The sequence below is a fragment of the Athene cunicularia genome (assembly GCF_003259725.1).
Source record: "Athene cunicularia isolate RWA chromosome 19 unlocalized genomic scaffold, athCun1 chr19_part1, whole genome shotgun sequence".
Classification (NCBI taxonomy): Eukaryota; Metazoa; Chordata; class Aves; order Strigiformes; family Strigidae; genus Athene; species Athene cunicularia.
Window position 1 is genome coordinate 5,541,985 of NW_020799124.1, and position 25,685 is coordinate 5,567,669.

The window sequence follows — 25,685 nt, forward strand, 5'->3', positions numbered from 1 at the left end:
ACAGACAGACACAGACACACAGACAGACACAGACACACAGACGCAGACAGACTGACACAGACAGACAGACACAGACAGACACACAGACATATACACACAGACATATACACACAGACACACAGACATACGAACACACAGACACAGAAAGACAGACACAGACCCAGACAGACACACAGACATGCAGACACAGACACACAAACACACAGACACAGACAGACTGACAGACACACAGACATATACACACAGACACATAGACACAGACACACAGACAGACAGACACACAGACACAGACTCAGACAGACACACAGACATATACACACAGACACACAGACACAGACACACAGACATATACACACAGACACACAGACAGACACAGACACACAGACATGCAGACACACAGACATACAGACACACAGACACAGACAGACACACAGACATGCAGACACACAGACACAGACGGACACACACAGACACAGACAGACACACAGACATACAGACACACAGACAGACATACAAACACACAGACATGCAGACACACACAGACAGACACACAGACACACACAGACACACAGACACACACAGACACACGACACAACACACAACCGGGGGTGCTGCTGCCGCCCGGGGGGGAGGGGGGCTCCGGGCGGTGCTGGGTGCTGGTGGCCTCAGGGTCCCGTTTCTCTTGCAGGAGGTGGAAGCGCTGGTCTCCCGCTGGAACCTCTGTATCAACCTGGGAGGGTTCTTCGTCGGGCTCTTCTCCGTGACGCTCTTGGGCCCATGGAGCGACAGCGTGGGCCGCCGGCCGGCGCTCGTCCTGCCGGCGGTGGGTATGGCCGTGCAGGCGGCCGTCTACCTCCTCGTCATGTACCTGCAGCTGCACGTTGCCTACTTTCTCCTTGGACGCGTCTTGAGTGGCCTCCTGGGAGACTACAACCTGATCCTGGCCAGCTGCTTCGCCTACGTGGCCGACAGCAGCGACCAGCACAGGCGGACCTTCCGCGTCGCTGTGCTCGAGGCCTGCCTCGGCGTGGCGGGCATGCTGGCCAGCATCGGCGGCGGCCAGTGGCGCAAGGTGCAGGGCTACATCAACCCCTTCTGGCTGGTGCTTGCCGCCAGCCTGGCGGCCGCTCTCTACGCCGCTTTCTGTCTCCAGGAATCGGTGAAGCAGCAGAAACCGGCCAAGCTGCTCACGCTCAGCCATTACAGGGCTGTCTACAGGCTGTACACGGCCCCGGAACACCGGAGCTCCAGGAGGAAGCTCGCTCTCTACTCCCTGGCTTTCTTCCTCCTCGTCACCGTGCATTTTGGGACCAAGGACCTCTTTGTTTTGTACGAGCTCGGCTCCCCTCTCTGCTGGGCTGCTGAGCTCATTGGGTACGGCTCAGCCGCCAGTTACCTGGCTTACCTGAGCAGCCTGGCAGGGCTACGGCTGCTGCAGCTCTGCCTTGGAGACACCTGGGTGGCAGAGATAGGACTGATCTCCAATATTTCTGGACTGGTGGTGATTTCTCTTGCTACGACAACACCACAGATGTTTACAGGTGAATTCTTAAATCCCCGTATCGCAGGCTCTTAGCTCAGAGATGCCAGTAGATGCGGGAGGGCAGCGTGCTTCTGGGAGTTGAAGCACGTGGAGGAAATTCTCCTTCCGTTTCAGCCCGTTTACCAACAAAATTGGCTTGCTGACAGCGGGGCTGACCAAACATTGGAGTTTAAACTCCAACCATATAGTTCCTAGAATATGAAGTTTCCCAGAAGCTGTATGACACTGCAGACACTGAAGTGCGTGATGAGATGCAGGAGGGTGAATTGGCTTCTAAATAGAGCAGGGAGAAACTGCCCGGAGTGACAGCTTTCTGGGATTGGCTTTGGAGACTGCTTTTCAGCTGAGCTTTCCCTAACGTGCTGTATCTTGCTCACAGGTTATGGGATTCTGTTCCTTTCCATGGCAGCCACTCCAGTGATCCGATCCAAGCTCTCCAAGCTGGTCAGTGAGACGGAACAGGGTAAGGAGTTCGCCAGGATACTTAAGCCATGTCCTGAAACACTATCTTCTTGGAACATTCAAACCAATACTGCTTTGGGAGGTTAGGACTTCCCTGGCTCCTTTGGGCTCCTGTGCCCCTGCATTTACCTTCAGGCCCAAGGTAACGTTGGATTTTTTTTCAGAATAATTGTAATTCATCAATTTAGACCTGCTGCATTTTCATGATGAGGACGAGGGAGGAAAAGCAAGATGGAAAGTATTGCATTCAAGCTGAGGAATAGTTGATTCATCCACCTGTTCATTTCCAAAGCTTTTACAAGGAGCAAAACAGATTATATAACAAGCAGAAAATAGCAGTTTCCCTGACCATGACTGTTTTCTGTAGATCAGTAACAGCGGGAAGAAACCTAGTGTTGTTAGAGGGTTATATCATTGACCATGGTGAAAGATCATGGATAACCCGTAGGAGGAGCATATTTGCCTTTCTTCCAGTAATTTGTTTGAAGAGCTTGCACTTGCTGTTAAGCACTGCAAAGGAATGTTTCTGCAGGCAGGCAGAGGGGAGGGGGAATCGAGGTGGGAAAGATCAGAAGGTGACTTTGCACAATTTGTGTTTCTTACATTAGAATGAAGGTGGCACATGCTTGATACCAGATTTATGATGGTAAATGTATAAAGTGCAGTCTTCTGCTGTACTTAATGTTTAACAAGCGATAAGATGTGCTTGGCAGTAAACAGATCTATATCACCCTGTCTAAAGCATTTACAATCCAGCTGATATATAATATTCCTGGTCACCTCTGGTGATACAAATTCTGGAGGTCGGTGGGCTGGTCCTGGCTGCAGAGGAGCTGAGCCTGACAGGTTTGGCCTGCCAGGCCAGCACAGCGTGCCTGACCCTGCTCCCAGCTCCTGCTCACCACGCTTGACAATGCAGACACCAGTTTTCTGATGGGGAGTGCAAACCCTTAGAAAGGTTCACAGAATCCCTCTGAAGGAGGTGATGTGGTAAAGACATTTGCAGGCACCATTAACCTCTTATATATCTTTTCCAGGTGCTCTTTTTGCTTCTGTTGCCTGTGTGGAAGGACTGTGTTCACTTGTGGCTGCGGGAGTGTTCAACTCTCTCTACCCTGCCAGCTTGCACTTCATGAGGGGATTCCCATTTCTCTTTGGAGCTATAATCCTTCTTATTCCAGCTGCTGTTATTGGGTAATTTACTTTAAATTTCTAAACTTTGCCATAGGACCTGTGAAAGGTAATATGAAAAATAATATTTGCTGTACTTAGGATAGAGGCTCACAGTTTTTAAGGCATATTTTCAGTTATGCTTATGAGAGGGTGTCTAGTGCCCCAGTAAGCAGAGGTGCAGGTCCATTTATTTTGGCATCTGAGTCCTGGCGATAAACTTACAGCATGAGTAATGTAGCTGCTGACATTCAAAGCACTTCAGAGTCTTACTCCACCCTCAGAGTAGAATCCAAAATTGGAAGATCAATTTTAAAGTCCTTCTTTATGGAAGAGATGGAGTTCTTTTAGCAGTCTCTCTTCCTGTTGTTTCTCTCCTAATTAAAGCAAAAGTTGTGTCATAATAGAAAACCAATCCCTTGATAAGTCCTGGGAGAGAGTGTTGGAATTTACAGAAGTGGTGCAACAGCTCCTGGCAGGGTCACTTTGTTCTGTTCCTTTGAAACCTAAAAACTTAATTCAGCGACATCTCAGTGTGCCTTTGTAGGTTCTAACTGTTCTTTCTTTCTTAGGTGGATAGAAATCTGGGACTCGAACCATGACTACAATCACTTCTCAGATGCTTCCCTGTCCCCTGCAGGTGGCTCATCAGCAAGTTAGCAACAAGGAATTGTCCGTCTCGGCAGTGTCCATCTAAAGGCCACTCTATTCTTCCCTTGAAGGACAGATTACAGTGGAGGGACACTTTGCTTGTCCTTACTAATTTGTAAATGCCAAATAGTTGGAAGTCATGGTTCTGACTACCAGTAGGAACTTGATTTGCAGATGTGAATGCCTCATCAGCATTGTGTTGGCTCATCTCTCAGAGAAAACTCAAGAGACCACAAACCAATCCAGAATAAAAGCTACTGTTGGCTATTTGCAAGGCTGGTTAGTGGTTTGGGGTTTGGCGGGCAGGGAAGGGAAGCTTCCGTGACATGCTTTTAATGGTGAGAGAGAACTGAGTTCAATCGCCAAACATGTTCCCCTCTGTGTACTACAGTGTGCAGCAGCTGAGCTGTTGGTGTGGGTGAGGCCCGGAGCAAAGCCAAAGCAGAGCTACCCAACAGTGTGCTGCTGAGGAGAAGGGTCTCTGCTCTGAATCAGTGTGTTGTCAATAAAAGTCATACAAACGTCACATGCCAGACTAGGCTCCTGCAGAAATCCCTACAATGAGCGGTAGTTTGCCACAGGAGTGCTATTGCCATCCTTAATTGACCAAACCTGCTTTGGCTTTGCAAGTTAGAGGTGTCCGAGGGAGAAAATCTAATGCATGCAGTGCTCGTAGTGAGGAGTGCCAGTGGCGTGTCCTGCCTGGCTGGATTTTGAAGCCCAGGATTTCAAAGGTACTTTTGAGAAGTAATAGCTCGTGTGAGAATACTAAGGTGCAAGTGGGTGCCTTAATTGACAGTTGCCCAAACTGATAAAGTTAAGGCTAAAACTGACAAAATTGGGCCTCCCTAACTGAAGACCCTTAACGTTATAAATTTGAGGCCCCAGCTGCGATAAGTGTGCCCTAGTATCATGAAATGACTGCTGTGCTCATGGCAGAGCCAGAAGCAGCTCTTCCTCATCATTACACAGTGCTGTTGGAACGGGCTGGTGTGAGGACACGGCTTAGTGTCTTTGGAGATAAAATCATGCCCCAAATTTTTGTGTCAGTGACCTCACTTCTGCTGCCCTTCTCGGAATATGTTGATGCCAGCGAGCAAACCCCATGTTCACGGTACTCATAATGGTTCTTTTCAAAACATTAACCATATTGCCTCAATCCTATTTTCTTCAAAGAGCCATAAACGAGCAGTTCTGTGTACATTGCGTGGCACACAGTGTTCAGATGCATGCAGCAATGTCCTTAACTGTGAAATTGCTTTGCAGACATGTTACTTTCAGAATGAATAAAACCTCCATTCTCTTTTATGGTTCATAAAAAGATAGCTTTTCTCGTACAGCTGTTGATGTAATTTGTCCTTGCCTAGTCTGTGCTTCTCTCACTTACTTTCATGCTTCTTCCTTTACTGAAGACTCTGCAGTAGAGAACCAGCAGCAGGAAGTCATCTGCCTTGTGGAGGGTGAGTGTGTGAGAGACCTGAGTAAGGAAAAATGCAGGTTTGGGGCTTGATTTGCTTGAACACCAGAGTAAAGCTTGCAAGAGTGCTTAGTCTGTAACCTGTCCTTCAATATGCAGGAAATGTGAAATGCTTATATAAGGCTTTGATCCCCGTTCACCGGGAGTTTGTGATAAAACCAGGAGAACTGGGGAGTGGAGAAGTAGGGAGGCTTTAAGAACTTGGTGTTATGCCACTTGATCCGTGTAGTTATGCCAGTGGACAGAGGCAGGAGTTATGTGTCTAAGCCCAGAATTGGCCTCCCTGAGGAACAGGGCATACTGTGAGTGTTGCATTAGATGTTTGTAGCTGAACTGATTGTAAAGTCTTCTCTACCAACAGACTCCATGGACACCAAGGCTAGCAGCTGCTCAGTGTTGTGTAGTGAAGTGAAACTTGTGTGCTGGCTCAGCTTTCCTGTTTGTGTCAGTGTGCTTGCAAAGGAGAAATTCAATAGGAACTATTATGCTCTATTAAAAAAAATTAAAACAAAGTTTTTCTAGGCTGTCCTCCAAAAACTACAACCATGAAGCAAAAATTCATGCATCGTGACTGTGGGCAGCAGGCAGTCCCTGGGGTGAGCTACATCAGTCTATGGGAAGATGAGCGTGAAGTGTGGGTCCCCCCACAGAATGGTGCCTGGAGAATGTCAATTCTGCTGCCCCTTCAGAGGATGAGAAAGCATGATGGCAAGAGGGAGTAAGTGTGAGAAGGCTGCAGGGAGAGAAGCATGTGGCACAGACAGAAAAGAGATGAGGGTTTGGAGTATAAATCAGATTTATTTATAATGTCTGATAGAACAACTTTAAACACTCTGACATGACGTAGCAGAGGAATAAGGAGTGGTGAGAACAGAAGAATTTAGTTCCTTGAGACTGTGTGTTCCAACAGGAAGGGGCTGGTTAGGGGATGTTTTGTCAAAAGCAGGATGAGTTCATTAAGGTGAAGATAGCTGAATGATGGGCAAACAGGAACAGTCACAGCCTGGGCAGCCAGAGCATGAGATGGGATCTCACTGTAGGTGAGACACGGAAGCTGTAGAGGACAAGTAAATCTCTACCTTGAATGGTGGGTGAGGAGGTTAATTGCTAGAGAGCTCCTGGGAAACAGGGCGCAATAGTTTTAGTGTGTATTACTGTAGGGAGAAAAATCCTTAGGACTGTTTGTGTGGGACTCCTTCAGTGGCCATGGAGACCTTGACATTCAATCAGTTACTCAAGACTTTTCCCTGAAGCAGCTCACAAGTGGCTTTTATCCTTTGACAGATTCACCTTTGGGCTCATCTGTTGGCTTCCCCATATTTAATCTGGAGATTAGATAGATTCTGATGAATGCTGGGCAGATAGAGCTATTCACCTTCCACTGGAGGTCAAAGATGCCATTAACTGTGAGTTTATAAGAACTATCCATAAAGCTGTGATTAAGCACCAGAATTTAACTTTTTTTTTTTTTTTTATCCTTAGATGTTCATGGATCTAAGCCAAAAGAAAATGCATTTGTGCTCCTGCCAGTTAAGGCAAACAGCAAGGCTTTGGGGAGAGCCAGGAGAAGGACAGAGTGGCTGAGAGTTCTCATTACCTCCTGAAAGGGTCGAGGTATCTTGAGCAGAGACAAGTAGAGGAGCTTGCTGCTTCTGCGGGGTGGTGCCTCAGCCCTGCAGATGGTCTCAGTGTCAGGGCAGGCTGCTGTTCCCTGGACTTGGCTCACTCCTCCTCCTCTGTGTGCTCTGAACAAGGATGTCTTTTTGCATTACTCGCTTTGCTCTGCATCAGGAAAGACAAGCTCAGGTAGGAGCTGCAATTTCTGGTCCTAATTGCAAAATGGTGTGTTGTTGAGAGCCTGCTCACCCTCCAAGTGGGTGTGAGAAGCAGGACAGGGCAGGGAGTGCAGATCTCAGAGGAGGTGTGTCAGGGAGCCAGTGGTTCCTCACCTGCAGTGGGTTAGCAGCTGGTGCTGCCAGTCCTGCTCCCAGCTGGCACTCACACCCACCAGCCTCCGCCTGCCCTTGGCACCAACTTCGCTCTTTCCTAATATTGCAAGGTGAGTAGCTGCAAAAAGATCTGGTGGGTGTTGAGAAGAGCTCGGTAGAAAGAAAAGAATGCGACTTTGGTATTGCATCCAGCAGAGAGTAGGGACAACGCTGAGCCTGAGGCGCCCCGCAGGGCAGTCAGGGGTGAGTGGTAATCAGCAAAGAGATACACCAGCTCCTGTTTGAAGGGGAGATCTGCTGTGGAGTGCCAACAACAGAATAAAATACAGCCCGTGTATAACAACTCCACAAGTACAGTACAGCAATTAGCATCTTCTGTATCTGCATGGATGTATGTTTTACAGAGTGACCATGCAGCCTCCTATGCCCTGTAAGTATAGCCCTGATAAAGTGGTAAAGCTTTACCAGCTTTAAAGGGGAGGGAAGGGGGGTTGTTTTAAAAGCCCTTTTTGCAAAGACCTAGTGGAAGCTTCATGTGATCTAAGCCCAAACTTCCGTCGCCAGAGTTAAGAGCACAAAGTGGTTTTGCAGCATTAGGAGGTGAAAGGCCCTCAAGGAGGGAGTGAGCTCAAGTGATAAAGGGCCATTCCTGGGAAAGAGAAAGCTGCTGCTGCTGAGCAGTTTAGAAGGCCTCTGTGCGTTATCTTTCCCAAACATGGGGATTTCGTTAGGGCTTAACTTTTATTTGCCCTTTCCTGCTCTCAGCTTCTGACCACAACGATATTCCTGTGGCACTCAGGAGAGACCATGCGATGCTTATGGACTGTTCCCTCTCAACTTCTCTTCTCTCTTGTGTGTCCTCTTGCAAAGTACCCCTCCCCAGTTCCCCAGTTTTTGATCTTCAGAAGATCCCTCCTCTTTGGACGTGTTTCTGGGGGAAGCTGCAGCCATTTGTGGGGGACTGGGCAGTGTCGGTCTCCTCTCACCCTCCGCACTGCGGGAGGCAGAGCTTGGGTGTCCTGCCGCTCCAAGGGAGGATGTGGAAGACAACTCATCCAGCCCAGAGTCCACTCTGGCTTGGCTCGCCAGGGCTTGCGTTTGGAGGGTAAAGGGGGGCTAATGAGCCACAGGCCTTGTCTCAAGCCAGGGTACTAAAATGGGGAAAACAATCGAGAGGGAGAAATTTGGCCCCACATAAAAAAGGGGTCACCTGGGAGTCTGTGGAGGGGATGAGGCAGCTGTGCTGGTTCTAGGTCTGCCCCAGGGAGGGCAAGCAGTCCAGGCCGTTCTCCGACCCAGCTGAGGAGTCCCGGGAGGAGCGGCCCTGGAGAAAGCGGATGATTTTGTCGATTGTGGCTTCCTGGTACTCGTGAGACCACCTGTGTTCAAGGGGAAAATTCAATTTAATTTTTCTGTTGTGCGAGATGTCACAAGATAGCTCAGTTCATTTGGGCCAGGAGCCAGCGACCGCTTCCCTCCACCCAGTCCTCTAGGAGCACCCCTTTTCCCTTTGGAAAATAGAGGAACACTGGCCGCCGCAGGAAAGCCCCTTCCCCTGTACCCTGCCAGGCTGGAGGGCTACAAGCAGGCTGGGATGCCAGCCCAGGATGCTGCTGCACGGAGGGGAAACAGGAGGTGAGAGGAATCCAGGTGAGCTGCTCACTCCTGCCCGGAGGGCTGGGACCATGAGGATGGGCATCCCAGCAGTGGTGGGATGGGGAGCTCTGTTACGCAGAGGAGCCCCCAGCACAAAGAAAGCAGAAGGGTTATGGTGGGGACCTTTGCTCCCTCCATGCTCTGGAGTACCTGAAGTGACTCACATCCCCTTTGGCCTGTTCCACCTCCCTCATCTGTTTCTCCCAATTTCCTTGTGCTCTTTGCTACTGCTTATGCAAGCCGTTCTCTCCAGGTGTCAAGGAACCCCCTGGCACAGGTTCCTTTTACTTACTTGATACCATTAAATTTCAGGACAGCCCTCATGTCCTTGGGAAGTGTTTCTGGGTCCGGCCACTCAAAATGGTCTGTAACAGGTACAATGTTCTTTCCAGAGTTCAGGGCTGTCACAATCTCCTGCAGGAACATACAAGTGCTCAGACTATGGCCCCTGTCAGTCCCTCACCAGCCCCTTCCTTCTCCAACATCCACCAAGGTCCCACTGCTGGCATCTCCTACCTTGTGCACCCAGTCCTTGCACTCGGGGTCTTCCATGCACTTATCCAGTGCATTTGGCGAGAGGACCAGCACGAAATTGCGGGCACTCATGACGCTCTGGATCAGCTTGTCCTCAAACTTCCCTGCCTCCAGCTTCTCCACATCGATGAACACGCTGAAGCCGTGCAGCTGCAGGTGGACCTTCAGCAGGCTGGTGGTGAGAGGACACAGCACCATGAGGAGAGCTACTGCCAGTGCCTCAGTTTCCTACCACATCAGCCAAGACATGATGAGACAGAGGAGCAGTGAATGGACTCCCTCAGAGAACAGAACAGTCCTTGAGACACCAGCTGCCCGCTCAGCCTGCCTACAGGTGTCTGGGCCCATGCGGAACACAGAGGGAGCAGGGCATGTGGCAGGGGAGGTTTAGACTGGATATTGGGAAAAATTTCTTCATTTGGTTGTCTTTAAATGGTTGTTGTCAAGCACTGGAACAGGCTGCCCGGAGAAGTGGCTGAGTCACCATGCCTGGAGGTGTTTAAGACGTGTAGATGTGGCACTTAGGGACATGGTTTAGTGGTGGACTTGGCAGTGCTACGTTAATGGTTGGACTCAATGATCTTAAAGGTCTTTTCCAACATACATGACTCTATAATTAACTCCCTGTTGTGATCCCCTACTGCCCCACGAGCACAGCGTGAGAAAAGGGTAAGTCAGTGTCAAGGAGGGACAGGGTGGCAGTGACAGGACTGGGAATCAGCCTGTCCATCGTGCAGCTTATGGCATGTGCTGTGCCCATTTGCACAGCAGCTTTTGGCAGCCTCTCCCTCCTCCCCGCTGCGGCTCTCCCAGCTCCACGCTCTTCCCACAACCGATTGCCAGCCTTTGCTCTGGGCTTCAGCCCAGCACCATAACGTTGCCTGCAGGACTCACCTGGCCAGTTGCGACCCAGTGCTCCTCCGGTAGCTGATAAATACATCAGTCCCATTGGATGCAGTTTGCAGCGTTATAGGGGAATGAAGCATTTCTAGGCAGAGCAAACAGCAACCAAAAGTTAAAAATACCCAACAGCTCATCCCAAACAACCCTCGATGCTCATCCCCACGCGCCTGATCCGAGCAGGACCCGCACCCCTTGCAGCAGTGAGGATGCGGACGCGGTGGAAGCCCGTGTGGATGTGGCAGTCCTCCTGCAGCTGCTGCTCCGTCACCCGGTGCAAGAAGTTGCGGTTGATGCCGCACGTCAGCAGGTTGTACGTGTACTGACGAAACTTGGGGTCGATGCTGCCCAGCCAGTCGGCCAGGTTGCTGCGGTCGCAGGTGGAATAGTTTGCAAAGGTCTTCAGCTCTGTCAGCTCCCGGAAAAACCTGGCAGAGAAACGAATGAAACTTCGTGGGGCGGGGAGGGGAGGCTGCTGGACCAGACAGGACCTAGAGACGTTTGGTACCACATCTTTTATCTGCACAGGAGGGAGTGCAGCTATGTGCTGTGGTGAAGAATAAGCTGAAGGAATCGAAAAAGAGAAGAACGGCTGTGTGACTGCAGGAGTGTTGGTCCTCAGGACGTGAGGTATGAGGGGTTCAGCTAAGGGACGAGAAGCTTGGGTGAGTTCCCATCTTTCTGGGTAACTTGCAGGATCCCATCTCCCCTGTGCCATAGGTGAGCTCTCCCCATCCCACACCTCTCCTGGGCCTTGGCCTCATGGCAGGAATCCCTCTGGGACTGCATACTGTACTGGACAAGCCCTAGCAGTCCAGGTTTTTCATCTTGAGGATCTCTGTTCTTGTCTTTGCAAGAAGGGAAAGGCACAGACCTTTTCCCTGGCTCTGTCACTGTGGTGATGACCATGAGAGAGGCCAGCGTGCCCTGGTGGCAGTCCTACCTTTTCCGAGTGATGCTGGAGTCCATCCCCAAATCCTCCTGCAGCTCCTCCTCTGTCAGCCTCAGGAGAATGTCCCCATCCACCTGATGGTCCTGCCAAGAGAGATCCAGGCTGGAAAGGTCTCAGGAAAAGCTGTTGGGTGAGATGCTTACACCTCTGCTACAAGATGGGGAAAAAGGGCCCATTCAGATGTCCCTCCCCAGCACGTAGCCCTACCAGGAAGCTCTGGCAGTATTTGTTGAATCCAATCTGCTGCAGCCATGTCTGCACCTCACAGGGCTTCCAGTTGGGAACCGTGGGAAGGATGCGCCGAGGAACCTCCTCCCCTATCATGCGCAGCACCTTTTTGGCCAGGGAGGAGGTGGTGCTGCTGGTGGAGTAGCACACTACCCTCTTCAGGCTCTGCGTAACCCCAGTCTCACTGAAAATCTGGGGACACAAAGGGAGGAAACGTCACTTTGATTTCCCTCCTCCTCCCCACAACCTGTGCCGGGCCAGTTGAGGACCAGGGTACTTGGTGAGCTCGCAGGGGAGCGAAAGACACCAAGATGTAGTTGTGGCAACCCCTTCCCTTTCGCACCTCCTTCCTTCAGGCCAACCTACCCTTTACCTTTGTTTTCTTCTGCCTGGTTTTGATGGCAGCCTCTGTGCAGAGGTAGAAGGCAGCGATGCATTGTGCTTCCAGCCGAGAGCTGTCCAGCAAGGGTACCAGCCGCTGCAGGTCATCCGCCGTCCTCCCCTGGCTGGTGTCACTGCTGCCCAACATCTCGCAGGCAAACTGCTCCGGGTCCAGCGAGGCGATGAAGGGCTCCACCAGAGCCAGCGTCCCCGAGCGCTCCACCTCCTTCTCGATTTCTTTGTTGGTGGCCAGCACCGTGATGGCCAGGCACGCGTGCAGGCGGATTAGTTCATCGTCTCTTGAGAACACCAGTGGGAAAAGCCACTCCGCCGTCCTCTTCTCGATCATCAGGCGCTGGTTGGCCTGCCCTCCGTACATGGCACAGTTGGCCAAGGCCATGGCGCAGTGCCGCAGCACAATGGGGTCCGTCCAGCGGCACCAGTAGAGGATAGCATCCAGGCCTCCATCAGAGATGAGCTGGAAACAGGTCTCCTCAGTGTGTTTGAACATGTGCTCCAGGATGCCTGAGACGCTCTGCGCAAGCTGAGGAACGTCTCGCTCCTTGGCTAAATTCAGAATCACTCCCAGACCAATCCGAGCGATCCGATCCCTGCAGGAAGGAAAGGCACAGGGAGTGACAACAGTGACTGGCGTGTGGACTCCCCCGTGTTTCAGTGGTGTTTGCCCCATGACTGCTTCCCTGTGGGTCACATGTTGGAAGTGTAGGAAAAGCAAAACAGCAAAAAACCTGCAAAACACACATTTCCTTAATGCGTGGTGCCCAGAACACACAGAGGACGGGATGGAGATCCAGTGATTTGTGTTGCTGCAGCACCAAGGAGGAATGTGAAGCGAGGTGGAGGCTGTGCGGGCCCATTCTTCCACTTCTCAAGGAACGTTTGACATGGCTATGCGGATCTATATCCCGCTCTTCCCCTTCTCTCCAGGACTGTTTTGCAGTACTCTGCGGACCTTATCTCTCATTCTCCCCTTTTCCCACAAAACCAGCGCACACCTTGCACCAGGGAATGTGCTGTGTTGTTACTCAAGAAACAATGGCTCGACCACAGTCCCACCCACTCACACACATACTCAGATAAATGCTACCCCGAGTTTGTCTCTAACTCGGAGAGATGATAATCCAATACCAAAACAGAGGGACAGATCGATGGGTTTGTTCTCCTCGCCCTCCTCCAGAAGGGATGCCTTTTGTTAAGATTTGGGCCTTCAGCTACGCCGAGTGATTACCTGGGAATGAAGTGTGTGTGGTTGCTATCAGGTTTTTGTGTGCAGTGCTATGTAGCGAGCCTGCAGTCTGTGCGTTTATCACAGGCACTCTCAAAGAATCTGTAGATGTTGCATAAGAATAAACCGTACTATTTGTGAACCTGATATCTTCTATTGAATGCAGCCGGACCTACAGCTACGGGCGGTTTGTGCATCTGGTGTCAGGCCTATAATTATGGCCCTAATTGGCATAGCTATTAAGAGGTAAGTCCAACTGCCCCCAGCCCCTCTAATCTCTGAGGACCGTCTAGAACACAAGGGGATTCATCTCTTACCAAATTAATTTATTATCTTGAATGCAACCCCACAGCTGCCAGATATGCTTCCAGGCTGCGATGCAGCGAGATGCAACAGACTGGTGTTGGAAGAACTTGTCTGGGTCTGATGGAAGAGCTTGTGATGGCACAGGACGTGGGATGCACAGCCCACCACCACCACGCCAGAGCCTCTCATGCTGAAGGTAAAATGTACACAGCACTGAACAGCGCAGGGTAGGCTAACACCAGGCTAGAAATAGATTTGCTTCGTCAGCGTTGCTGGGTGTGTGTGAGCTGCTTTGCGTTTGGGGGAGAAAACTCGTTTGTCCCTAACCGGTGCTGTCCTCTGGCTGCTCTCCAGATTGGTGCCAAGCCCAGGACAGGGGTTTCACACCTGACTGAGCAACCACATGGAACTGGCCACAGGGGTGTGTGAGAGAGGGGGATCCACCTGTCCTGGGATGGCAGCGTGGAGGCAGGAAATCTGTTTCCTCAATCCTGTGCTCTCCTAGAAGAGAACAGCGAGAGCCTGGGGGCAGGCAGCCGAGAGCCACCAGCTCGGCCGTGCCTGGCCTTGAGATCTCTGTGCTGCGAGGACGGTCTTAAAATAACACCTGAATGGGGCTGTGCCCTAAAAGCATGGTGTGAGGAAGGGGAAAATTATGGGCTTTTCCCTGTCCTCCCATGAGCCTGCCTGGGGCGAGGGGGAAGCTCCATCTCTGGCCTCAGAAATGACCCGTTTGGTGCCGTGGTGGAGTTGTCCGTTCACAAGGCACATGGTGCGGGTGCCCCATCCCACGCTGCTCATGAGGCCAGTGGGGTGTTTGGCCCCCAGCGATGGGGGGGTGAAGCCATGCCAGCCTCTCTGCGCTGGCAGGCGGGAAGAGCATTTCTGGGAAGCTTGTGGCCCACATGGCTCGCACTGACCTTGGGGTGGATTTGGCAGCAAACGCTGTGGAGAGCTCTGGAAAAAAAAGCCTTCAGCCTGGGACTGGCTCTGAGCCCGGACTCAGCCACAGAGCTGGATGACAAACAGCCTCACCAGGTCCCTGACTCCCCACAGCCACAGGATGGAGCCAGGGCCGGCCCACCTCCTGGCTGAGCACCGCTGCTGCTGCACATGGATGCTGGAAGAGGTCTCTAAGCCAGGGTCTTGGACCCCAGGGGGGACCCTACGCCTCCCTGCCATCGCTCAGAGGCTGGTGGTGGGTCAGGCTGCGGGGAGCGAGGGGCTGGGGGCCCACAGCTGCTCCAAGGCCCTGGCCCAGGCACTGCTCCCAGAGCAGAGATGGTGTCTCCAGCAGCTGCTTTCTCTTGCCAGGAAGGAAAGTGCTCAATTCAGACCGTGCCAGTGATGTTTCCTGGGATTAATTCCACTCTAATGCACTTTCCTGATATAGCTGTTGCTTCTTTTTGCCTGGCAGTGTGTGCAGCGAGGCCCAGGCTGCGAATCCCCAACCTTACAGCAAGACACATTGCCCATGAAGCTGGAGCAAGACCTTAAACGTTGGCCAGGCTTCCCCCACAGGCACCCAAAGCCCTGGCTGGGCCCGGCTGAGCTTGGTGCACCGAGGGAAACTGGAGCTGGCAGAGCCACGCATTTGCCTGTGGGGTGCCAGGAGAGAAAGGCCTGATCCTGACCCAGCTCAGGGCATGGATACGGCTCCTCTCAAACTGGCACACGCTGAACCAGCCACAGGGCAGAGCGGGGAGTTCGCATGTCGGGGGACATTGCGGGAGTGTGTTCATGGTGTGTGAAGCGTGAGCTGCTGGCGGGTGCTGCATCAGCACTGCTGTGCATTAAGATGTGTTGGGTGCCACCTGTGCACGTGCATCTGCATACACGCACTTGTGTATACACACTCGTACACGCGCTCCCACCCCACCGGTGCCGCTTTGGCAGAGCCAGCCCGACGCCTCTCACCTGTCCTGCGGAGCAGCACGCGCATCTCCGGCCTCTGAGCTAGGGGACACGGGCTGGGGGGCTCTGAGGGCCGCTGAACAGCCAGTTCCCCCCTTAGGACCTCACTCCAGCCCTGGTCAGCAGCAGAAAGTCTCTGATAACCAGCTTTATCCTCCTCCTGATGCTCTAAGGGGGAGTCACGGCTCGTCCTTGGGGCCAGATGCTCTGGGCCAGCCCAACCGACCCAGCTCTGCCGTGAACCCTTACCTGGGTGGCCCCAGGCTGAGGGTGGCTCATGAGGACACCCCGATCCTCACCAGCATCCCTGAGCTGGGGCTGGCTCTCCTCCCTCCAGCCGGGGAGGGGACAGGTCACATCACTGCCTGGGTGTGACCAGCAAGTCAGGGACCCCCTGTGTGCGCGCTGGGTGTGGGGGGACGTGGCGTGGAGCCGAGGGGGTTTGGCGCACCCGGAGCACTCAGAGCAGGGAAATCTGGGGGGTGTGGGAGGGATGGGGGGAGGAAATCCCTGCTGCGCTCAGGGCAGCAGGCGAGCCTGCGGTGGGGAGGCCTGTGCCTGCCTGGGGGTGCTCTTTGCAGACTTACCTGTTTTCTGCCACCAGGATCTGCTCCAGGAGTTTTCCTGCCTGGCACTTGGTCTCCAGCTCCGCCGTGTACAGCAGGTTCAGCAGCAGGTCCAGGCCCCCCTCCAGGCGGATCACGTCACACAGCACTTTGGCCACATCCCTCCCCAGCGTGGGCATCCCCCAGGCTTCCTCCACCAGCTGGAAGACCTCGGCGATGGCCTTCCTCAGCTCTGCAGGGCCAGCCGCCTTCTTGGCGTGGGTGATGGCCTGGTGCAGGGCGGGCAGGATCCGGTCCAGGGCTGCCCGCACATCTGTGTTCACCCCGGGGGAAACCTCCCGGAGCTCCCTGGAGCTGCCCCCGCCTGCCCAGCTGCCCGCTTGGCTCACGCACTCGGGCACCACCAGCCTCTCCGCACCCGACATGGCGAAGAACCGGCACAGTTTATAGAGGGAGACGAGCAGGGTGAGCACCATCGGCATCTCCTAGCGCAGCATCTTTGGTCACCCGCCCACTGGGAGCACTCGGCCAGGGCCACCACCCTCCTTGGGGGGACCCGAGGTGACGGGAGGGGAGGCAGAGGAGGGGGGACGGAGCTGGCCTGGGGTCCAGCCGCAGGGCTGGGCTGCCAGCTCCCTCTCCCCTCCTTGCCCTGCCGCGATGCGGAGCTGGAAGCGGTGGCAGGAGCTGCTTTCCCAGAGCCAGGCTCAGCATCTCAGGTCCTCAGGGGCTGATGTCACCCTGCGCAGGCGCCGCCTCTCCAAGGAGGGGCTCATCTCTGGGCAGCAGCATCCCCCTCCTCGCTGCAGATGCTCTGGCATCCCCCCAGACCCCTCCTCCCACAGCCCTCCGCCTGCCCAGCCTGAGCTGGGGCTTCTCCTGTTGTCCCCATGGCCCATGTCCCTCCCCACTTTGCCCGAGCTGGTGGGGAGCCTGTGGTCACCTCCACAGCAGGCAGGGACCCCCATTCTGCTTTTGCAGCAGGTCTCTCCGGGACCCTCTGCGGCTGGTGAAGGGGGCACAGGGTGGAAGTAAAGGCTCAGGCACCGTGGTGGCCACGGCTGCGGTCACAGTGAGGTTGTGGCCATCCTGGCACTGCGTTTTGAACCCGTTTGGTATCAGCGCAGGGGGATAAATAGGTGCCTTTGTGTGGCGGAAATTCAGAACAGCTCTTCTGGGTGGGCTCAGGATTTGCATGATAAAAGAAAGAGCAGAAGCAGCCTGGGCTGCTTTTATTTAATTTTTTCCAGGCCAGACGTGCTCAGGGCAGAAATGCTTTGGACACTTCTTGCCTGTGTTGTTGGGAGGAGCAGCTTAAATCCTTGTCTCCAAAACCAGGTTGTTGCCAGCTCAGACCGAGACTTAAATTCAAGTAGATGTTTTGATGCGACAGTTGCTTTTAATCCTCTCTGAATCCACTACGCAGGGACGGAAAGGGGCATCATCTCGCAGCGAAGGACGGTAAACAAGGCGACCCGAGCAGCACAGTACTGCAGGAGAGGCTCAGCACAGAACCAGTAAGGATTTTCCTGATAAATTATTATGAAGCAGGGGTAATGATATGGGCTATTGCAATGCAGCACGGCAGAGGGGTTTTATACTTCAGAGGAAGCTGCTGCCTGAGGTGGGGGGAAGCAGAATTCAAGCCATTCCCTTAGGCTTGTCCTGACAAGCCCAGAGAGCTGAGCTTTGCTTCACTTTTAGTTTTGCTTTGCTTTGCTTTTTGGGAGGGAGCACCGCCAGCCTGGGCTCTGGCAATGGCAAGGTTTCCCAGCCTTGTCTTGGGGGATCAGCCCCCTCCCCTGAGCTCTCCTCACTGGTTCTGCTCAGCCCTTGGCTGCAAGGGCTCCCCCAGGGCCCTGTTACCCAAACCAGCCCCTCTCTTGGGGTCTCCTCCTGCCGTGCTTTGAGCACAGCAGACAGGGAAAGGCTCACTGAGCCTTCATGGTTCTGCAGTCACTGGTGGTTGGGTGCCTCGAGCAGAAAGAGGGACCTTTGTCTCAGCCGCTCAGCAAAAGCAGTTCAGATGCTGCCCAGCCCTTCTCCCTCCACCTGCCCAGAAGTCTGTACCCTCTCAGGGAGCTTGGCCCCACAAGTCTGCACCCTCTCAGGGAGCTTGGCCCCACAAGTCTGCACCCTCTCAGGGAGCTTGGCCCCCAGGCTTGATTCAACGTGGATGGGATGAAGCTTTAGTGCAACACTGGGCTGGTGCTTGCACCCAGAGACAGTGCCAGTCCCACCATAGCTGAGGCCAGGAGGCAAGGAGTGGGGTGACGGGGCTGCAGGAGAAGTCCTGCCCCAGCAGCCCAGGTCTGGTGGCTGCCCTTGGCTCACTGGGGCTTTCCAGTGGAAATGCCTTTCTCAACAACAAATCAAAGCTCTTTCCAGCAAGGATGGGAGCAGCTGATGCTCAGAACTACATGTGTCTGAGCTGGCAGAGGTGAGACCCCTGGAGTAGCAGGCACCCCACTCAGGTTCTTCTCTCCCTGAATCTTCCATCACTTATTAAAGCCCAGAGCTGTGCTGCTCCTGCCCTGGGGCTGGGACGGACCCCGTGGAGATCCTGCCCCAGCGGTGCCGTGGCAGCAGAGGCAGCCGGAGGCAGTATCTTTGTAGCCTTGTGTGCGTTTGCTCCTTGCCCCTGATTAAATAAACATCCTGGAGTTATCAGGAGCTGCTGAAAGAGCTGAGTCGACATTAATTAGTAACCGAAAAGATTGGTCAGAAAGGGAATGATGGGAACAAAACACACAGGCTTTTGTTTGCCTACCGCAGTGAAAGTGCAGAGGGTTCTCGCTCTTCCTCCCTCCCGACCACTCACCTCTGGCCCCTGGGCCCCTTGCACAAAGGTGGCACCTGCCCCATCCCGAGCCGCCATGCCTCAGGGCTCTCCAGCTTTACTTCCAGCCTTGCTGACATCCAGAAAGCCAAAATCCCAAGGCCAAGTCCTCCAAAATGGGGACATTTTGGTCCAGCACAAGCCTAGGGCTTTTTGTTTTGTCCTCTGAGCATCACTCCCCCATTCTCTCTCCTTAGTGTTTTTGTCTTGCCAAGACCAGGCTGAGAAACAGCCTCCCCTTGAGAAGGATGCTGAGAGCTTTAATACCATGAGATTTGCGCTGAAATAAGTGTGGCAGGACCTCAAAACTGGTTCCTGGTTCCGGCCCGCTGTCCCCTCCTGCTCTCTGAACCAGTGCCCAGCCTGCACCTGGGCTGGCAAGTCACTGGCAGCAGAGGCACAGCCAGCAGCTCTGGGAGCTGCCTGCATGTCTAGGGAGCCCTGTCCCCTCCAAACGCACCCAGCTCGATACAGACTGCGAGGGATGCGGGATGGGAGAGTGTCTCTGCCCCTTTTCCCCTGCTCTGACCTTGGCCTGTTTGTTTTCTCCTGCCAGGGCAGGCTGAGCAAACAGTGGATGCCAAGGCCCCAGCCGCAGCCGCACTCCAGCCCGCACAGTCGCAGGAGGGCTGCGCTCCCGGCCGCCCAGGATGAGGCTGCTCTTCCCTGCCCTTGTGCTGGCCCTGCTCGCCACCGCCCGTGCCGCTGAAGGTGAGCTGGAGCCGGCCAGCCCCACACCGGGTGCCTCCCGCTTGGAGCCAGGGTGGGGATGGAGCACGTGTGGCTCCTGGGCTGATGGAGGGGCTGGGGAGTTAGGGAAGGGTGGGGAGGGGACCAGGTGTTGGCCCTGGCCACATTGGTTACGCCTCACAGCATGGGCAAGCAGGCGGCGCACGGGTGTTGGTGGTGCCTGGGCAGATCCCTGGCCTTCCTACAGCTGGAATGCCAGCATGGAGCTGGGAGCCTGGCACAGCCTGGCCCGTGTTTCCCACCCCAGCAGGACCTGGGTGGGAGCGGGGAGAGGTGCCACCATAGCCCCTGGTGTTGGGGTTGACCTTGGAGAGGTGGGGTCCCCCCAACCAGGACATGCCCGAATTTGCTTTCACCCCGGGGCTGGGCTGGGGAGGAGTTGCTGGTCCCACTGCCCGCCCTGCGTTACTCCTCCCGTGCTTTTGCAGACTCCTGCGTGGGTCGCTGCGAGGATGGCTTCAACGCGCTGCACAAGTGCCAGTGTGACACCCTCTGCATGTTCTACCAGAGCTGCTGCAGTGACTACTCCACTGTCTGCAAAGCCAAAGGTACCGACTCCATGGCCACACTTCAGCCAGGCCGGGGGGGGGCTGGGGTGGCCACGGGGGCTTAGAGGGGTCTGTGCTGGGTCAGCTCTGCACCCACCCGTGCCCACAGGGTGCTGCAGCACCAGGTTTTTCAGCAGCCCGCAGCATGGGGTCGGTGCAAAGTTGTAGTGCCTGGGAGCAAACGGCTCCTGCACCCAGACCCCGTGGGAGACGCCCAGGGCTCCCCAGAACCAACCTGCTCCCTCCTGCAGTGACCCGGGGAGATGTGTTTGCCTTGCCGGAGGACGACTACCTCGACTACAACCTCACCATCGACTTAAGCACGGCCGAGGGGACCGAGGCAGCGCCCACAGAACTGCCCGTGTCCCTGTTGCCGGCACAGCCCACACTGGAGGACAGGCCGACGGAGGTGCCCGTGGAGGTGCCCGTGAAGGTGCCCAGCACCACGCCGGATGGCTTCGGGGAGCAGGACACCGTGGAGGAGCCTGAGGAGCTGTGCAGCAAGAAACCTTTTGATGCCTTCACTGACCTGAAGAACGGTTCCCTTTATGCTTTCCGAGGTACCTTGGGGACCTTTCCTAGGCACATGGGACACGCTGCTGTGCTGTCACCCTGTGCCGATGACTGTGATCCCTCCTGATGCTCCCACCTTCCCTCTCTCCCCAGGGAAGTATTTCTATGAGCTGGATGAGACAAGCGTGCGACCTGGCTACCCCAAGCTCATCAGTGATGTCTGGGGCATTGAGGGTCCCATCGACGCAGCCTTCACACGCATCAACTGCCAGGGCAAGACTTACCTGTTCAAGGTGGGCAGAAGCCTGGCTGCAGGGCTGGGGGTGCTCTCGGGGCAGCCAGCGCGGCCCCCCAACACACCCCGTCCTCACCCTGGCACCCTCCATGCACGCATGCACACAGTGGCTGTCAGATATCCCCAAATCCCTGGGGCTATCTGGAGCCCCAGGCAGCTACAGCTTCACCACGGGGCTTCCCAGCACCCGCTCGCTCCCCACAGCAGACTCACGCCTGGGGGATGCCGCACCCAGCCCCCTGACCCCCTGTCTCTCCCACACCCCCCAGGGCAGTGAATACTGGCGCTTTGACGATGGAGCCCTGGACCCCGGGTACCCACGCAGCATTGCTGAGGGCTTTGAAGGCATCCCGAACGACATCGACGCAGCCTTCGCCCTCCCCGCACACAGCTACTACGGCAATGAGAGAGTCTATTTCTTCAAGGGTAAGGGGTGCAGCACCCCACTCCTGAAGCCTGACACCAGCGGCTGTGGGCAGGACACCCCTCTAGCGACTGCTTCCCCTCAGTGCGTGTCCCGCACTAATACCTTGCGCATCCCCTCCTAGACAAGTACTACTGGTCCTACGACTTCGCCCACCAGCCCACACAGGCCGACTGTGAGAAGTCCTCCCCTTCCACCGTGTTCAGGCACTACGCCTTCATGAACCGTGACAGCTGGGAGGACATCTTCCAGATCCTCTTCGGCGGCAGGACGAGTAAGGGCTGGGCCAGCCCTGGGGAAAGGGCCGGCGGGTGCCAATATAGCCCACACTGGTGGGGTGCGAAGGGTGCGGGCACCCAGGGAGGGGGGAGCAGTGCCTGAGAGCACCGGCAGGCTGGATGAGCCGCTGTGCCGGGCAGGAGCCCCAGCTATGCACAGGAACCCCGCAGTCACAGCTGCATCTCCCACAGCATCCCAAATCCCACCCTCTGCAGCCCTTATGCCCCACATTACCAAGCCAGTCATCAGCCACCTCACACCACAGTGTCGCTGCTGGGGACTGTTTATTTTCACTGGAGCTGGAGGTTCTATAGGAAAACCCCAGCCTTGGGCAAGAGAAATGAAAGATGGAGAGGAGGAGAAGGGGGCTCAGCAGCACAGGGCTGATCCCAGCCAAGGGTGGGGTGAGCGGCTGCTCCTGGCTCTGCCTGGCCCACATCCCCATCACACATCCCATCCGGGCTGGGATCCTTCGGCGCATCCCCGTGGGTCTCGGAGCAGGTGCTGGGGGCTGCCTGTGGGGCTGGGCTCGGCTCACTCCATACGTCACAGCCCCTCTCACTCACCCTCTGCCTCTTTGCCAGCCGGGGCGAGCAGCCCCCATTACATCAGCAAAGACTGGCGGGGGGTGCCCAGCCGGCTGGATGCTGCCATGGCCGGCAGGATCTACGTGACCTCCCACCAGCCCCGGAGGAGGAAGTCTCGCCGCCAACGCAAGAGGTACAAGAGCCACCGGTCACTGAATTTGGGTTTCTGGACATGGCTGCAAAACGACTCTGACTCTGCGGGTGTAGAAAGCGACTGGCTGTCGGGCTCCCAGTGTGAGACCCTCCAGAGCGTCTACTTCTTCGTAGGAGGTGAGTCTGGGATGGCAGGATCCAGGAGAGACGTGGAACCAGGGCGGCCAGGGCAGGGGGAGGTCTGCTCTCACTCTGCGATGTCCCTGAGCTCCAGGACGCAGTGGAAAGGTGCCCAGGGCTGGCAGCGAGGGCTGGCAGCTCCCTGCCGCTCCCGGGCAGGCCTGACAGCCATCTCCCTTTCCTCCCAGACAAGTACTATCGCGTCAACCTGCGCACCAAGCGCGTGGACCTGGTGCGGCCCCACTACCCGCGCTCCATCGCCCAGTACTGGCTGGACTGCCCACAGCCTGGGGAGGAGAGCACCTGAGAGGGCCCCGCCGGAGCCGCCCTGCAGCACAGCCCTTAGCTAGACAGAAATAAACTGTGAGTGCCGTGCAGGCTGGAGAGCCCTGTCTGTCCGTCCATCTGTCCGTCCCGTGGTCTGCACAGTCCTTGTAGTCCGAGATGCCCCCAAGGGCTGCGGTTGTCCCCTCAGGTGTAATAACTGTGTGTGGGCTCTGCCAGATCCCCGCTGCTGGCCCCGTCCATGGCGTGGCTGCGGCTGCTCAGATCTGCTCCGCCAGCCAGTCCAGTGCCTCTTCCCACTGGAGGAGAGGGACGGTGCCGGCGGCTGCCAGCCGGGAGCCAGCGGGGTCAGCCCCACAGCCCCATGTGTGAGTGGCTGGGTGCCCAGCCACGAGGGATCCCATGCGAGGCACTGCCCGGCCTCCCCGCACTGTCCTACTCACCTCTTGGCTCCGGCAATCCAGGCCATGGCGGTGCCGAAGGGATGACCCTCCCCTCGGGGCTGGGACAGCGCTTGGGCCCTGGCAGCTCCCGACGGACTGCGTGTTGCTGAGACGAGCTCCTGCTCCTACCCCGGCTCCTGCCGTGAGGACACATGAACAAACCCCCACCCACTGCCCCACCACCCCCTGGTAACCCCAGGGGCTTCCTGAGCTGCAGCTGATGCCCAGGGGGGTGGCCTCAGGCCCTGGCTCTCACCGCTTCTCCTGGTGCTGCTGGGGGTGCCCGGGCAGCTGATGGAAGCTGGGCAGAGCCACATCCTCCTGGCTGGGTGGCAGGATGCCCCCACTTCCCTCGGGGGGGACCGGCTGTGGTGCGGGGGGCCCTGGCAGCACCTGGAGGGTGAGCAGAGGGGTCAGGCTGCTGTTGCTGTGCTGTGCCACCCCACTCTGAAGAGAGCCCGGGTGCCATACCTGGGACACGATGGCATCGGCCAGCCCGGGGCAGCAGTGGGGGCACCCTGGGCAGCCGGGGCGGCTGGAGGTGGGAGGCAGCTTCTGCAAGAGGGAATAGCAGCGGGTGGGTGGTTTGTGCATCCTCACCCTGCCGTGGGCACAGCCCCACATGAGGATACCCGGGGCCCCCCCACTCACCAGCAGCCGGGGGCCAGAGGCCGGTGTTGTGTCAGGCTGCTGGAGCCTTGCGGGGTGGCCTTGGGGGACACGGGGTGTGCGGGCGCTCCGGAGTGGGGGATGGCTGTCACAGGAGCTGCGGGTGGCTCTGCGGGATGGGCCAGCTGGGACATCACCACTTGGGTCTGGGGACAGCCAGGGATGCCTGGGGAGCAGGGCAGGGCGTTGGCAGCCTCCAATGAACCCCCAAGCCCTGCCCAGCCCAGCCCATGGGAGTCCCCAGGAGAGGCTGGCCGAGACAGGGTGATACCTGGCCCGGGGATCTGGCTGCCCCACTGGCTCCTTGAGCCCCTGCTCAGGGTCCCGTGCACGTGCCCCGTACCTCAGCTGCTCGTTCTCCACCACGAAGTCCCGCAGGAGGCCATAGAAGCTGAGCCAGGCTGGGGCTCCCTCCGATGGGACCTGCCCTTCAAAAGTGGAGCAACGCAGCCCTGCAGGGCCATACCTGCCTCCCCAGCCTGGCCATGCCCCTGGCTTTGGGGGGGTCCCTGGGACCTCTGTGGTCCTCATTGGCACCCTGGGCAGGCACAGCTGCTGGCGCAGGGAGAGGTTTTCCAGCTGCAGGGCATGGATTTCTTCCTCCAAGGTTTGCAGCAGCTTCTCCCTGGACACCTGGGAGCACAAAGGGGGTGGCTCAGGGGGGTCCAAGCAGTGGGGCAGAGCACCCTGCCTACAGCCCCTGCCTGCTATACCCTGTTGGCCAGAGGCCTGGTGGTGACCCTGCGGGCCCGGCTGGCGTAGTGCAGCGTGCTCAGCGTCTCCGAGAGGCAGCGTGAGGACGGGGAGATGCAGGCGACCTGCCAACGAGGAAGAACTGCAGGTGAGCTGCGAGCCACGGGGTTCACCCGTCCCCATCCAGCCTTCCCCTCTACGGGGCAAGACGCCAGCCCCCTGCAGCTTCGTGCACCCCTGCCCAGCCTCCTCCGTGCACGTACCATCAGGGTGATGCCCGAGCCGCCCAGGGAGCGGGCCAGCAGCCTCGTGAGCTTGCTGTCTCGGTAGGGAATGTGCGTCCGCTTCCCTCGGGGTTTGGCCAACAGAGAGATGCAGTGTCCTGCCGGAGGATGAGCCATCAGAGCTCTGATAGGGACCAGCAGCTCATGCTCCCATGGTGGGGGTCCCCCAACACTTACCCAGTGCCAGGAGACTGCGGTTGATATTGTTGGCCTCCACGGAGAGCTCCCCACTGGAGCCGGTCTCCTTCACCCGCTCGCTGCCGGCCAGGTCCACGAAGCACAGCGTGCCCTGCTTGCTGGGGCAGGCGCTGGGCTGGGGGACCCGTGTTGGGGGGGGTGATGCTCTGGCCCCCGCCTCGCCCCTTCCCCGTGGCCCACAGCAGTGTTCCAACCTCTGGGTCTGGGATCCAGCCCCTGCTGCTCACCTCAGCCCCACCAAGACATCCTTGGGGAGGAGGATGTGACCCTACATCCTGCAGCTGTGTGCACCCCCCCAAAGAGCCCCGACCCCCCCAAGCCCTCCCCCCAGAGCAGGACACATGCTCACGGCCCGGCTGCGGACATGGACGGTCAGAAGAGCGTGGCTGCGGCTCGAGTGCCTGTTGAGGGCATGTGCCGAGGTCTGTCGCCTCTGGGATCCTGCCGGGGGGAGAGAGTGAGAGCTGCAGGGGGGGCACGACGCCCCACACCCTGACATGGCACCCACTGCCCACCCCCTGGGCTCTGCGGCAGGATGGGGACCTGCCCCTCTTGGCTGCCATCGGAGCCCCGCTGGCCCTGGGGATGGTCTGCAGGGGGCTCAGTGCCCCCATACCAGGTTTGGCACCACCTGAACATGTCCCAGCCCTGCGCCCGTGGCTCAGCACCT

General features: G+C 56.5%; 4 protein-coding genes across 5 annotated transcripts in view; 2 read left to right on the plus strand and 2 right to left on the minus strand.

Moving 5' to 3' along the window:
* The window catches only part of SLC46A1 (solute carrier family 46 member 1), a 5,431-nt gene extending 1,339 nt beyond the window's left edge, over window positions 1-4,092 (plus strand). The window contains exons 2-5 of the mRNA XM_026861841.1: window positions 583-1,541; window positions 1,923-2,006; window positions 3,043-3,199; window positions 3,748-4,092. Coding sequence (XP_026717642.1) covers window positions 583-1,541; window positions 1,923-2,006; window positions 3,043-3,199; window positions 3,748-3,835 — 1,288 coding nt within the window. The 3' untranslated portion in view covers window positions 3,836-4,092. The remainder of the gene's footprint in view (window positions 1-582; window positions 1,542-1,922; window positions 2,007-3,042; window positions 3,200-3,747) is intronic.
* A 1,992-nt stretch (window positions 4,093-6,084) lies between these two features.
* SARM1 (sterile alpha and TIR motif containing 1) lies at window positions 6,085-16,727 on the minus strand. Its single transcript, XM_026861509.1, has 9 exons — window positions 15,957-16,727; window positions 11,896-12,514; window positions 11,502-11,714; window positions 11,286-11,377; window positions 10,535-10,770; window positions 10,337-10,430; window positions 9,425-9,614; window positions 9,201-9,322; window positions 6,085-8,631 (listed from the first exon to the last, which is right to left on the minus strand). The coding sequence occupies exons 1-9, from the start codon at window positions 16,415-16,417 to the stop codon at window positions 8,502-8,504; spliced, it is 2,157 nt and encodes a 718-aa protein (XP_026717310.1). The 5' UTR covers window positions 16,418-16,727; the 3' UTR covers window positions 6,085-8,501.
* A 454-nt stretch (window positions 16,728-17,181) lies between these two features.
* Window positions 17,182-22,821, plus strand: VTN (vitronectin). Of its 2 annotated transcripts, XM_026861512.1 has the most exons (10): window positions 17,182-17,273; window positions 17,362-17,452; window positions 19,331-19,485; window positions 19,953-20,072; window positions 20,324-20,632; window positions 20,739-20,878; window positions 21,150-21,306; window positions 21,429-21,578; window positions 22,168-22,440; window positions 22,632-22,821. In XM_026861512.1, exons 3-10 carry the CDS (start codon window positions 19,425-19,427, stop codon window positions 22,748-22,750), a joined length of 1,329 nt encoding a protein of 442 aa, XP_026717313.1. In that variant the 5' UTR covers window positions 17,182-17,273; window positions 17,362-17,452; window positions 19,331-19,424; the 3' UTR covers window positions 22,751-22,821. The 2 variants fall into 2 exon arrangements, with proteins under 2 accessions (XP_026717313.1, XP_026717312.1); XM_026861511.1 differs by having other exon boundaries at window positions 17,196-17,452.
* A 100-nt stretch (window positions 22,822-22,921) lies between these two features.
* The window catches only part of LOC113487323 (kinesin-like protein KIF12), a 3,984-nt gene continuing 1,220 nt past the window's right edge, over window positions 22,922-25,685 (minus strand). Inside the window, exons 2-11 of the mRNA XM_026861842.1 lie at window positions 25,365-25,456; window positions 24,995-25,130; window positions 24,797-24,915; window positions 24,554-24,658; window positions 24,184-24,473; window positions 23,823-24,006; window positions 23,643-23,726; window positions 23,428-23,564; window positions 23,172-23,308; window positions 22,922-23,053 (exon numbers count right to left, since the gene is read on the minus strand). Coding sequence (XP_026717643.1) covers window positions 22,989-23,053; window positions 23,172-23,308; window positions 23,428-23,564; window positions 23,643-23,726; window positions 23,823-24,006; window positions 24,184-24,473; window positions 24,554-24,658; window positions 24,797-24,915; window positions 24,995-25,130; window positions 25,365-25,456 — 1,349 coding nt within the window. The 3' untranslated portion in view covers window positions 22,922-22,988. The remainder of the gene's footprint in view (window positions 23,054-23,171; window positions 23,309-23,427; window positions 23,565-23,642; window positions 23,727-23,822; window positions 24,007-24,183; window positions 24,474-24,553; window positions 24,659-24,796; window positions 24,916-24,994; window positions 25,131-25,364; window positions 25,457-25,685) is intronic.